Source organism: Talpa occidentalis, unplaced genomic scaffold, assembly GCF_014898055.3.
Source record: "Talpa occidentalis isolate TD23 unplaced genomic scaffold, MPIMG_talOcc4v2.1 talOcc4.14, whole genome shotgun sequence".
In the NCBI taxonomy this organism is placed as follows: Eukaryota; Metazoa; Chordata; class Mammalia; order Eulipotyphla; family Talpidae; genus Talpa; species Talpa occidentalis.
The window spans coordinates 78,761,646-78,775,739 of record NW_023601433.1 but is presented as its reverse complement, the minus strand read 5'-3'; the positions used below and the strand labels follow the sequence as shown (position 1 = coordinate 78,775,739).

At 41.7% G+C, this 14,094-nt stretch overlaps 1 protein-coding gene across 3 annotated transcripts in view; it reads left to right on the top strand.

Moving 5' to 3' along the window:
• Positions 1-1,939: 1,939 nt before the first annotated feature.
• Positions 1,940-14,094, top strand: part of RNF10 (ring finger protein 10) — a 32,801-nt gene continuing 20,646 nt past the window's right edge. For 2 of the 3 annotated variants that reach the window (XM_037511039.2, XM_054695296.1), the window contains exons 1-2: positions 1,940-2,111; positions 10,290-10,486. In XM_037511039.2, coding sequence (XP_037366936.1) covers positions 1,955-2,111; positions 10,290-10,486 — 354 coding nt within the window. In that variant the 5' untranslated portion in view covers positions 1,940-1,954. Of the gene's footprint in view, positions 2,112-6,066; positions 6,152-10,289; positions 10,487-14,094 lie in introns of those variants that run through there. The other variant, XM_037511038.2, reaches the window with a different exon arrangement.

The following is a 14,094-nucleotide window of genomic DNA, read 5'->3' as shown; positions in this document are numbered from 1 at the left end:
TTTGGGACTATTCCTTTTAGACATCAAATTGAGTTTCCAGGGCCTCCCTGGTGGTGCATGGGGTTAAATCGCAGCACTCCCTGGTGGTGCATGGGGTTAAATCGAAGCTATCTGAAACCACTTCAGCATGAGTTCGATCCCCGGCCAGGGAAGTGACTCACATGGTGCAGCAGACCTTTCCTGTGTTGCCTGCTGCTCCCCTCTTCAGTGTCTTTCAGTAGATCACCTGTTATGTTCCCCGCTCATCTCTGGTGAATCCTCTCACACACACCCCTCCCGCCCCCTCACCTCTGTTCTGTACCCCAGCTCTTATATGCATAAATAAATCAATCTTTAAAAAATTAAATTTCCAGACCAATCTTATGTTGATATTCTTTCGTTTAAATATGATTGGGGTAGGAAACTGGTTAAAAGGTGAAGCAAGACAGGACTAGTGGAGGACATTTTAAGGATATTTAAAAATGTGAGATTAGTATATAGTTTTCTTTATCCCAGTTTAAACTGTTAATGTAAGGAAATTGCCATATACTTATGAATGTTCTGTATAACATGCAATGATTAATAAGGAGCAAAAAGCCCAATTAGAGGAATTCTAGAATTTTGTGTCTATTTATTTGTTCTTTTATGACTGCTGGAATTGCACTCACCCTTTCTATGCTCAGCTCAAGTGACACCACCTCTGAGAAGCCCTCCTTGATCCCTCCCAAGTGCTCTCTCGGAGCCTCTGCTCTGGTCAGTGCTTTGTGTTACCTTTATTATAGTCGTTATATTTTTCCGTTGTGGTTTCTTAATTGCCTGACTAACTTAGTAAACTATGAATATATTAAAGGCCTCAATCTTAAAGTACTTTGGCATTCCTTGTGCTCAGCACAGTCCCTGTCCTACAATAGGTTTCTAAGTTTAGTCTGCCAAGAAGTATTTATTCCTTTCTTTAACAGAACAAGAATCATAAATTAGGGCCTCCCTGGTGGCGTAAGGGATTAAGCACGGAGATATGAAGCAATCTGAAGCCTCTGCAGCGAGAGTTCATTCCAGGCCGGCCAAGGAGCTACCCACATGGGGAAGCAGATCTTTGCTGTCTCGCCCGCTGCTCCCCTCAGCAGTGTATTTCAGTTAGTCTGTCTGTTCTGTTCCCCACTCTGTCTCTGGTGAATCCTCTCACCCCTCCATCCCCACATCTCTGGCCTATACCCCAGCTCTTGTATGCATAAATAAATAAATCGTTTTTAAAAAATCATAAATTAAACAATGAGTTAATAAAGAAATTCCACAGGCATTGTAATGTTTGGATGCATTAGTATTAGCACATCTTATAATGCACATGTACTAAGACTAAAACCTGGACTACACGTCTCCCCACATCGAACTTCCTCTCACAGGTTAAGAAAAAAAAAAAAAAAAAAAAAACAAACCCACTGGGCCCGGATGTACACAGAAACTACATTTCCCAGAGTGCCTCACTCAAACCTCTCCACTATATATACTTCATCCGGGTTCTTCGAGATGCTGTTTGGCGACTCGTCGCCATTCCCGGAGCAGCTCGGCCTCGGCCCAGAGGCGAGTGTCGGTCGCTGTGTCGGAGGCCCCGGTCCCCGGCACCGAGACAGCCAGCCCTCTCCCCGGGCCCGCGGCGGGAGAGCGCGTCCGGCCGGCCGGCGGGGCTCGCGCACCTCCCTTGCTGCCCCTTCCCCGCAGCCTCCGCCCCGCCAGGCCCGGCCCGGACCCCCGCGCCCCGGCCTCCCCCGCCTCTCGGTCGCCGCCGCCGCCGGGCCCAGCCCCGCCCGCCGCTTCTCCTTCTAGTTTGAGAAGCTGAGGAAGGAAACAGGGAAAAATGTCGCCATGAAGGCCGAGAACCGCTGCCGCCGCCGACCCCCGCCGGCCCCGAACGCCATGAGCCTGGGTCCCCGCCGCGCCCGCTCCGCTCCGACCGCCGCCGCCGCCGAGGCCCCCGTTGATGCCGCAGAGCTCCCCCAGCGCCGCCGCCAGCGCCCCCGACATGGACAAGAGCAGCGGCTGCGGCGGCCCCTCCGCCTCCTCGGGCAGCAGCAAAGGGCAACAGCCGCCCCGCTCCGCCTCGGCGGGGCCGGCCGGCGAGTCTAAACCCAAGAGCGGTAAGGGGGGAACCCCGGCCGGGCGGGGGGCGCGGAGCGGGGGCGGCAGCTGGGGAGGACGCTCGCGCCCCGGGGTCAGTCGGGGGCGCAGCTCTGCCTTCTGCAGTGGCTCCTCTCCCCTCCCCTGGCTCCCCTTATTTACAGTGAGCACTTGGGGAGCGCTCGCCCGCGTGGTGTACGGGACTCCTTGGTGCTGCTGTTGTTTCCATTTTGCGGAGGAGGAAACTGAGGTTCAGGAAAAGGCAGGGCACCCGGCTGGTAGGTGCCTCCCAGCAAGCCGTGAATGTGGTTGTCTCATGCACGCGTCCACGCTGCTAACCCTGCTGAGATGCTCTGGCCTTTTCTGTGGAATTAGCACTGGATGGTGTTGATGTTTAAACGGGAGGGACGGCCCCTAGAACTTCACAGACGCAAATCTCATTTTTCATAAGGTGGCCCCAGAGCCATCCTGCTGTTGAAGGAGACTCATCCTGGGAATGACTTTGTTCATCGTGGAGTGGGGGTTAAGAGCCAGACTCTGGAGTGAAGTGTTTTTAGGTGTGCCGGACCTGAGCGCCTGCATTTCCTTCCCTGTGGAGTTGGAGATAATAATTGAAATGAACTTAGGAAACAAATGAAAGAAGCTGAGGAGACTACCTGATACTTACTGCACCAAATGCACATGCCTGTTTTCCTGTGTTAGGGCAGATTCTGTTTTTTGTGTGTCTTGCCTCGATATTGAGTTGTGACAGTCGTGATGATAGTAGCTGCCGTTTATTTAGAGTGCTCACCATGTACTAGGTACTAGGCTAGGCTTTCACCTTTATCCATATCCCTGTGACTAACCAGTCCAGCAAGGTGGAATTGTTCATACCTCCAGAAGGAACACGCTTAGGAGCCATGGTGGTTAGGAGTTGGCAGAGTCTGGAGTTGAAAATTCCCAGCCTTCAAAGCCTGGGTACTAATGTCTGCTTTCTTACGTGTTGTGATTATATTAGCAGTAACAGGAAACTGTTTTTGGTGGAAGTGGGAATGTGTGGTAAAGAGGGGAACACTTGGACTTTGCAAATGTGGAGGTTCCGGTTGTTGAAAACTTTTCAAGACTTTTGAAGATTAAAAAATTGTAAGTCTGACCTGAAAATGGATGGAAAAAACAATTAACTGGAAGGCTGACTTGAGTTCAGAGTTGACCTGGCGGATGTAGCAAACTTGTTTACCTCTTGTGCCAAGCAGTATCACAGATGCTGCTTGTGGAACTCAGTTGGAGACAATTTGTCTTGATAATAAAAGAATGCTTTAAATAGGGACTAGTATGAACACTCTGGCTATGTCAGACAGTAGTATGTAGACTAATTTTGGGGTTTTGTATATGTGTGACTTTTATCATAGATCCCCTTAGAAAGGGTAGTCAGTCCTCTTGACCAGCGTTGGAACTGGTTTACGATGATTTGAATATTTCTTACTATAGATAAATAACTTTATTTTGTACTACAAGGTGTAAAGTTAAGGATTAGTTCTCTACCTATATGAATTCTCAATTAGTTTTTGTGGGACTCCTGTTTAAGCCACTAACATTGACTTTTGAGTCAGCTGCAATAAATGCCTTTTGTTTAATTTTTAGTGAGACTGTAGGTGAAAGTTTGAAACAACCCAAACAAAATAAAAGACTAAAGCATTTAAAGTGTTTTACCCATATTTTGTCTATGAATCTGTTGATTAGTGGAACTAAGATTACTGAACAGGATGATCAAGTATTCCGTTGTAATTTGACTAAAGCCAATATTTGTCGGTGTTAACATTTCAAATAAACTTGTATAGAATAAATGCTAATTGTGGGATTCATTCTAGTCATTTCTGCTTTTTTTAAAAAGCTACTTCTGTTTTTCTTTTTTAAAAAAATAAAATACTATAAATTACTATTAACATTTATGTTGCCTATTGAAAGCTTCTGAGGAAGTAAGTAAGTAAAAACCCATATAGAGGACTTTTTCCTAGTTTTTTTGCTTTTGTTTTTTTTTGTTTTTTTTTTTAATACGCAAGTGTGCCCTCTGGTAGCATTCATTTTTTGTTTAATATGTTTCTTAGGAAGCTTAACCATGTTTGCCAGTGCCTACTTTACTGGCTAGTCGGATGTATATGCCCTTCGCAAAAAGGTAGATTTGTGGTATGCAATACATAGTTCTTCATTAACCATAATCCGCTGCTTGCAATTAGGAACAAATTCAAAAACAAAGCAGGGGGAGATTAAAAATGGCTTAGGGAACTCTGATACTGGTTAATTTTAAAGGTTGAGCTGAAAGATAGCATAAGCTGCCTAAGAAAGTTACAGCAGTGCTGCTACGACAAATACCACTCTGGGACCTCTTGCACAGTGGCTTTGCGCTAACAAAATACACGTAATTCCATAAAGTTTTGTAGTATTTCAAAAGAGAACTAAATACTTGACATACTTGATTATGCTGTAAAATATTGAAAGGCCTCTTGATTTTCAGAATAATGCCTTGAAGAACAGGAAGGATAAAGTGAAAAGACAGAACTTCCCTTTTGGTTATCAAAGTAACAAGAACAGGTGTTTTTTAATTTTGGGCATTGAATTCCCTTTTCTTCCTTTCCCTACCTCATGTGGGGGAGGGGGAACCCTTTGGTTTTTATTCTTTGAAACATGTACAACACAGATGGACACTTGCTTCCTAGCTACGGGATTAATATACTTGAATCTTTGTTCCTGCAAACTGACTTACTGACCTTCATGCACACAGGAAGTAGGTAAATTTGACTGCTGGGATTTCTTTGATCTTTCTGGCCAGATTGGTGGCATACCAATTTCTTTGCCTTGACTAATACTTCAAACATTCACATACCATTCCTTTTCTTGGATATATTTGTACAGCTTTGTTCCAGTAGGGCACAGATGCAGCTCTAAGAACATTGAACAGATATATCCCAGTGAAGTTTATATATAACTTGGTGAGTTAGGACTTCGGGAAAGTAGTTTAGAAAGAACAAAGACTATAAAAAGAGGGGAAAGAGGGCCTCCCTGGTGGCACAAGGGATTAAGTCTCAGCATTATGAAGCTATCTGCAGCCACTGCAGCACAGGTTCGATCCCTGGCTAGGGAGCTAACCCACATGGCACAGCAGACCTCTCCTCACTCACCCACTGCTCCCCTTAGCAGTGTATTTCAGTCATTCCGCCTGTTCTGCTCCCCACTCTGTCTCTGGTGAATCCTCTCACCCCCCCTACCCAGACCTACACCCCACCTCTTGTAAGCATAAATAAAAAATCTTTTGGTGGGGGGGCGGAGAGAGACTAGGCGGTTTATGGACCCTGGCCTAGAACCTCTTGCTCCATCACCCTGGGTGGGGGATGGTACTGCCGTGGAGGTTAAGGGAAGGTCAGGTATTATGAAGCAGTTATTTTGGGTTGGTAATTTGAAGTACTGTCTTGACACTCTTATGTTATTCCGGTACCAGAAGCCAGGTTACTAGTGGTAATCTCTTGTGAAGAATGATCCTGAGCTGTAAATGGACCCAGAGCTTTTGATGGCTTTGAAAATTGAGGTGACTTGAAACCTTCAATAAAAACCACTTAGAGAAATTACAAGAATTTCAGAGCCTGTTGTCTGGAGTCCTTGTTTTTTATGGCTTTGTTGGAAGCCTAGTTGGTGCATTTGACAGGAATTACTTGAATTTATTAATAGTAGACTTTCAAATAATAGCAACTGTGTGCCAACCACTGTGGTAGGCATTTTGTAGACCTTTTCTTAGTCTTCATGATCCTGTGAGGAGGGAGGGTAAAGGACTACTAGGCTTAAATTACAGACAGAAATGCTTAGGGGTGTTGGATTGATATGTCCAAATGAATTCTAAGATGTCCTAGGAATATTTATAAAAACACTTTATGTAAACTCACTGGCACATTCATCATTCCTGATACCACCTTTTTCTTCCTTTCATCCAGAATTACTAATTTCAGCTGGATTCAATTTGTTGTCAGTTGATTCTGTAGTAAGGCCATATGTTGCCCCTCCGGAGGTGCTTGTCATCCACTCTGGACGATGGGTAAGCAACTTGCTTGTGATTACAGCATGAATCAGCAGCTGAACTTCCTGGCTGGTGTTCTGACCTCTAGACTGTGCCACCTGTTAGAACTAGAGCTAGAAGTGTTGGTAATGCCAAATTACTTAACTGAAAATTTTGTGGTCTTTAATATGGTAATGGGGGTACAAAACTAAGATAGGTTTCCTATTATCTGACAGAGGCTTTTCTATTAGGGAGTTGTGGAAAAACTGAGATGGTGGACTAAGTTTTCAAGTCTCTTTAATTGTTGATTCTGGGATCCTGAGTTCTGGATTTGAGCCATTAAACTAATGGTTTTGCCCATTTTGGAATGTGCCTTAGCAGTGGTAGTTTTTGGCAGTTTTCAGCTCTGGCTGTGCATCAGAATCTCCTGAAGACTTTTTTTCCCTTAAAAATAAGGGTGTGTGGGTTCTCTAGAAAAATTCAGATTTTCTTTAGGTCGAGGTCAGCTCTTGGCCGTGGCATCCATAGTTTCAAAGTTTCTGCAAGTGATTCTTTTGTGCAGCCAGGATTGAGAACTGCCACTCTGAAATTTAAAACTTTCAGCAGTGTTTCTTACAGGAATTTGACTTTGTCTAATTTCCGAGATAGAAAGTGGATCATCTCATTACTGTCATCTGCTGTCAGAGAAAGGACCACAACATTCTACCATGTTTTTCACTGTATATCCTGGCAAGTTGTCTATAAAACATTTAAAACATATTAGTCTGAACTTTATCTCTAGGTCCCAGGCCTGAGTGTACTTTCAATCTTTTGCTGCTTGTTGCCTCAGTCTAGAGATAAGAGCTAACCTCTCACTTTACACATCTGACTTCATACCCGTAGGTAAGTGGAAGACAAGATGAGAGAGAGTTGATCTTAGCAGCTAAAATCATGACTCCATATATGGTCTGTTGTAATCTGTTTTAGAAGTGAGCAGTTCATTGTCCATCAGAGAGCAATTCTGTAAGTATTATGAAACTGTTTCCTTGCCACTGTGGTAATAAGTGAAGAAATACAAGCAGCTCTAGATAAGTTCCAACTTTCTTTCTTGAGCCTTTGAAATGTAGAATCAGACTTCACCTAATTTTGTTCAAACCATTGTGAGCTTGTTTTGAAAACAACAGTCAGGGAAATGCAGGATCATCTGAAATAGCCCTGGATAATAAGTTTTGGCAAATGTGTGTTTTCTGTATATACCAGTCTTCTTCATGAGACCTTTTTTGTTCTCTTGATAAAGTTGGCTGGCCTTCTGTAGCCCTCTGAATTTTCTATTTGAGATTTTATTATAATTTCATGGGTAGAGGATAAAGTGAAATTTATATGAGATCTGAAGCTTCACTTTATAAATTACCACTGGTAGCATGTCTTACAATGTTGCTAACTGAAATAGTTAAGTATAAGTCTAGTTTTTAAATTCTAACTTCTGATTAAACCTTGGCCACTTTCCCTAACTGGAACCTAAAGGCAATCAGTGGAGTAAATCTAGTTTGGGTATGTTTTTATGACCCATCTGTTCTGTTTACATTGCAGCCATTTCTTAGCACTGTCAGCTTGACTCTCAAGTAGTGGTTTGGAGAGGATGGCATGTCTCTCGTTTATTTATCCCATATTGTTGACGAACCAGGTGTGAGATGGTTGCTTTCAAAATTTGGACTCTGGTTTATCAACTCACATTTCCTCTTCTCCAAAGATTTGCCTCACCTTGGATTTATTTAGCCTGTTGTAAAATAAACAGGTCATCTTGTCTAGAAATAATTTTTTCTAGGTATAAGTAACTTTAAAAATTGCCCTATAATAGGTATACAGAACAGTAATTTTGTGTATTTAACATTTTAGGAAGGAAAGCCTGAGCTCAGGAATCCCTTAATAGCTCACTTGGGTGATTTCCTGGGTGCTGGGGTGATTCTGATTCTATATTTGGGTATAAGTGAACAGCTCCATTTTCCAAAGGTAATGGCCTGCTGTTTTGCCTTTCCAGATATGTTTCCATTATACGCTTTTAACAAACAAACTTAAACTGTATGTAGAGGGGCTGGGGAGTAAGGGGCTGTAGTTCTGAGGCTCATGCTGAAGTCTTCTTGACATTTGTAAATTACTACCTCACCTTTCAATCCTCCAAGTGCATTTCTCCATTAAAGTCCACTAACGTCCATTCTAAGTTTTTGCTTCTGAAGCCATTAGAATGCAGACTTGACTTGGTCAGATTTCCATGTTGAAATAAGACAAGCTGGAGTGAGCGAAGAGAAAAGAAAAATCAATCTTTTGCTTAAAGACTAATTTGGGGGTCTCATTCACTTTATTTGTCTGGTTCTCGGGTAGCTTTTATTTTGCTTTTTCAAAAGTTTGAAATTTAAAATTTAAAGTTGATAAACTTTGGCACATGTTAAGTGTGTCTGGTCAGAGCTCTTTGTTCTCTTGGGGACAAAATAATTGGTGCAGTTCAGTTCCCCAGTAGAAAAATAGGACAAAATATAAACAAGTTCTTATCCACAAAATACAAATGGTAAACAGACTGAAAAAGTAGTTATTGCTAGTAAAAAGAGAAGTTAAAACCTGAAACAAGTCATTTTTATCTTTGAATTCAGCAAAGTTGGTTCAGCTCAGTAGTATTAAAGAATGTAATGAACTAGACACTCTTATGGTGTTAGAATGTAAATAAATTGGTATATTGATTCTAGAAAGCAACTTGAGGATGTATAAAAAGCTTTATTCTCGTGATTTGCTAATTATACTTCAGTTTGACATAGTCATACACATGGGCTCTGTATAAAGAAACTTCTAAAATATTATATTAAATCAGAGAAAAAAAACAATTAGGAGTCACTTAAGTGTTTAGTAAATAGGGGATTGGTTATGTTACATTTTAAGTGGACAACAGTGCAGCCATTAATCATGCTTTTGAAAACAAGGGATGCATAAAAACGTTCATAAGGTAACAGGTAAAAGACAGTGTATCTTGTACGTCTGTCATATGTAGCAGGTGCATAAATGGAGACTAAAAGTAAATACCATAGTTTGATAGCCTGTATGTAGGTCCTGGTAAATTTAATTTCTGGATTTCAGAATTAACATTGATTTTTATATCTTTTAATAAAGTATTTTTTCCCCATGAATGCTCATGTTGACCTAATGTTCTTAGGGCTCAACCTTTTTCAACTTAATACCTTTTCGGTTTTACCTCTAGAACATATCTAAATATTCCTTTGCTTTTATGCCTTCTAAAAACACAGTGTAATAGGACCAAGGTTAAGCTGTAACTGTATTGTATCTACTGTGCTAGAATTTAAAGAAGAATGTCTTTTGGGCCTCCCCGGTGGCTCAGCGGTTGAGCGCTGGGTTGCGAAGCTGCTGGCAGCCTCTGCAGCACAGGTTTGATCCCCGCCGGCCGCCGGGCGAGAGTCCCACATGGAGCGCAGACCTCTCCTGCTGCCTGCTGCTCCCCTCAGCAGTGTATTTTGTCACTCTGCCTGTTCTGCTCTCTGCTCTGGCTCTGGTGAATTCTCGCACCCTCCTGCGTTTCTGACTGTACCCAGTGCTTGTATAAATAAATAAATAAATCTTAAAAAAAAAAAAATCACATTCCTTAAAAAAAAATAGAAGAATGTCTTTTGTCCTGCCTCCAGAGAAAATACTTTTTCTTAATATGAATATAGGTTTTCCCTGTTATGTGAAAGCAGAATTTTTTATTTGGTTTGATTTGGTAGGGGTATGCTAAAACATTTTTCATATCAGTTAATGGTTATAGTGTTCCCAGAGCCAGAAAATAACCTACAAATCATACCAAATAGGAACATTCTACTTTTGGATAGGGTGGGAAACCTATAGGCTGTTTCTGCTTTGCCCGAATGGACTTTTACAAGAGCAGTGGTTGATCTCTGTAAAAATGGAAGATGTTGTGAACTGAGAAGCTGTGTGGTTTGATTTATAATGTATTCGTCCTGAGGGAGAGGCCCTTTAGGCTTCATCACTTAACCAAACCACTGTACTTTAAGATGTCTTGCCTAAACCTCAATTTTTTGGAGATTGTGGAAGAGCCCATTTACCCTTGTTTAAGCACATTTTGGGGGGTGGGGGGGAGAGTGGAGAGCAGTTGGCAGGTGTAGGTATTATTTCTTAATTCTTTTGCTTTTCCTTTCAGATGGAAAGAACTCAAGTGGATCCAAGCGTTGTAATCGCAAACGTGAACCTTCCTACCCCAAAAATGAAAATTTTAGCAACCAGTCCCGTCGCTCCAATTCACAGAAAAGCAAAACTTTTAACAAGATGCCTCCTCAAAGGGGCGGCGGCAGCAGCAAACTCTTTAGTTCTTCTTTTAATGGTGGAAGACGAGATGAGGTATGGAATGTAAGAATGTCTTTAGTACATAAGAAATATAAAGTCTGATTCTCCCCTCACTGGTTTATCAGTACTTGGGGAGAGGGAAGAAAAGCAGTTAACCAAAGTAATCTTGAGTAGTTGCTGTTTAACTGGGTTTAGAACTTTGCTTGCTTGCTTTTCTTGAAGGTTATGAAAATTTCCTTGGAGGAAAAAAGACATCATAATCTTGGATTATGAGAAATCACAGCAAACTTGGGATGCCTTGATTTGTTTAGTATTTTTTATTATCACTCATGCATTATGGTTCCCTATGAAATATTTTGATAGTAAATGACATTTACCCCATATATAGGATCTAGCAAAATGCTGTATCCTTAGTTCCAGGTATTCTGATTTTAGGAGTTCCTTAGATATCCTTCCATAAGTGCATAAAGACTCATGTACAAGAGAGTTGACTTGCAGTATTGTTTGTGGTTAGCAAAATTTTAAGAAACAATTTGAAACTATCAGTAAGGGACTGGTTAAATTATCCTGCTTTTTATTTATTTTATCACAATAGGGGTTTGGTTTTTTTAAAAATATTTTATATAATTCTTACATCATTTTTCATTTTTGCATAATGTATGCATTTTCATTTTGGTTATCCTGCTCTTTAAATGTTCCATACTATGTAACTATTACAGAGCAAGACAGATTTAATGGATGTATTCATGGAATAATCCATTCATCCACTAAAAATTCCTCGCCTACCATGCACCACATACTGCTTAGGGTTTTGGAACATTATCTTTGTTCTTTAGGAGCTTATATTCTAGTTTGGGGGAGGGAGGGATAGTAAAAAAAAGTTACATAAAAAATAAAACCATTACATTTACCTCCAATGGTAAATATTTATTGAATTTTTAAAATGTGGACAGGGGAGGTAAATGAGTGGAGTAACAAGGTGTACAGTTTCAGAAGATGGCTAAGGAAAGATGCTCTGAGGAGTTTATTTTGAGTAGAGACCTGAATAAGGCAAGGAAACACACTATACAATTTTGAGGAGGAGTGTCAGAAGGAATAATAAGTGTAAGTGATCAGAGGCGGTAATGTTTTTGGTGTGTTTGAGGTAAAGCAAATAGGTTACCATGGGCGGAAAGAAGTAGGAAATGAAAGCAAAGAACACAGAAAAAAGAAGTTCAGATGATGTGGGGCCTTTTGTTCAGACAGAAGGGAAACCATTTTGGGGGTTTAAAAAGAAGTGAGGTAATCTCACTTGGAGTTTTAAGGGGAAGAATTAAAGCAGGGAACTAGCTAGGATGCTATTGAGATATTCTGATGAGAGTGATGGGAGCTTTGAAATCGAGTGACAATGAGGATAGGCAGTCAGATTTGGGTGACTATCTGAATGTTAGAGTCAGCAATATTTTCTAAAATAAATATAATTTTAAAGATTTATTTTATTTATACAAGAACCGGGGTACAGGCCAGATGTGTGGGAGGGTGAGAGGATTCACCAGAGACAGAGCAGGGAACAGAACAGGCAGACCAACTGAAGTACACTGCTGAGGGGAGCAGCGGGCGGCAGGAGAGGTCTGCGCGCCATGTGGGACCCTCCTCTGGTGGCCAGGGAGGTGACCCACATTGTGCAGCAGACCTCCTGTCTCGCCCACTGCTCCCCTCAGCAGTGTATTTCAGTCAGTCTGCCTGTTCTGTTCCCCACTCTGTCTGTGGTGAATCCTCTCACCCCCTGCACCGGTGGCCTGTACCCCAGTTCTTGTATGCATAAATAAATCTTTAAAAAAAATATCTTCTGGTGGGTTTGCTTTAAAGGGGAGAATAGAGGTCAGGCAGTGGCTTGAGGGGAGTATGAAGTCAAGAGAGTTTAAGATGAAAAATTACAGCATATCCCTGTTGATGAAATTGTCTTGGAAAGAGGGAAAAGTGATAGAGGAGGAAGGGGTGAATTGTTTAAACAGTGTCTGAGTTCCTGAGGAATTGGGATCTAAGGCACAAGTGGAGGAGTTGGCTTAGAAGGAGCTCTGCCAGTTCATCTGTAGCAATAAGACAGTAATGGTGGGAGGGTGTGGGAGTTCTTTTCTGGTTGTTAATTGTTTCAGTGAAATCTATGAGATAAGCTGAGAGGAGGCTTGGGAGCCTGAGGAATAAAGGAGTTGTCTGAGTGATTGGGAAAATTAATGGAGTAAAGAGGTATAAGAGAATTGTAGTATGACTGCCAGGCAGTGTAAGGATTTACTTTAGTGAGACCTTCAGTGTGATTTTGATTTTGTTTTTAACTGCTTTGGTGCTGGGATGGAATAGTTAAAGCATCGTTCCCCTGATTAATAAATTGGGAAGATCTTGCCAGGTATTATTGCCACAAAATCAAGGCAACGGACCGTGGGATCTAAGCCACATAAAGAGAGAAAATTGAAGGAGTTGGATCACTTTTTTGCAAACCCAAGTGGATGTGGAGAATTTCTGAAGTCATACCAAAGGGGAACAAGCTGAGAATGGAGTGAGTTGGCTAATTGAAGATAGGGCACTTAAAAAATCAAAACAGTGAAAGGTGCAGTTACTGCAAGCATGGTCTAGATTATAGAGCAATCCTGTCCAATGGAAACACAGACCACATAGATAATTAAAAATTTTTCTAATTGCCATATTAAAAAAGAAATAGGTGAGGGCCTCCCTGGTGGCGCAAGGGGTTAAGATGCAACCTATGAAGCTATCTGCAGCCTCTGCAGCATGAGTTCCATCCCCGGCCAGCCAAGGAGCAACCCACATGGCACAGCAGACCTCTCCTGACTTGCCCGCTGCTCCCCTCAGCAGTGTATTTCAGTAGATCTGCCTGTTCTGTTCCCCACTCTGTCTCTGGTGAATCCTCTCAACCCCCACACCTCTGGCCTGTACCCCAGTTCTTGTATGCATAAATAAATTAATTTAAAAAGAAATAGGTGAAATTAATTTTAATGTATTTAATACGGTAAATCTAAAATGTTATTTTGTTCTGTGGCACTGACCACATTTCAGCTGCTCAGTAGCCACAGCTCCATAGTTGCTGTTGTACCACTCAGCTGAATGTGGTATACCCATACAAATGGGTGGCTGAGTTAGGGTGAGGGCAAACTTATTGGAGGAGAGGAAGTAAAGGAACAGAGAAACTAGTGTATTGGGAGGATAATCAGGGATTAATGATGGCTAATGTTGGAGTGACATTGGGTTCAGATAATAGTGAAGACAGAATGTTGAAAACACGGGGGATTTTGTTGACTAAGCACAGGTCTCTTTGGTACTTTGGGGATGGAAGACTAGTGAAGGCATAGCAGAACCTTATGCAAGTAAAAGTCTAGGGAATGAGAGGTAAGGGATGACCTGAAACTCTTGGGCTTCCGCAATTATTTAGACAGTTGGGGGAGGTGGGGTGGACACGTGGAATGAGTTAAGATAAAAAGAAAATTGTCTAATTGTGGTATGCCACAAACACTGTTGGTGTTTAATTGTAAAGGTCACATATTACACTTCTCTATGCATAAACTATCTTAGAAGATATTTTTCACTATATCCATTTTTTTACTCATTAGAGGATTTATCACATGTGTGCAAGTGTTACTTACTAATCTCTGACTTTGACTAAACAGCAGAAG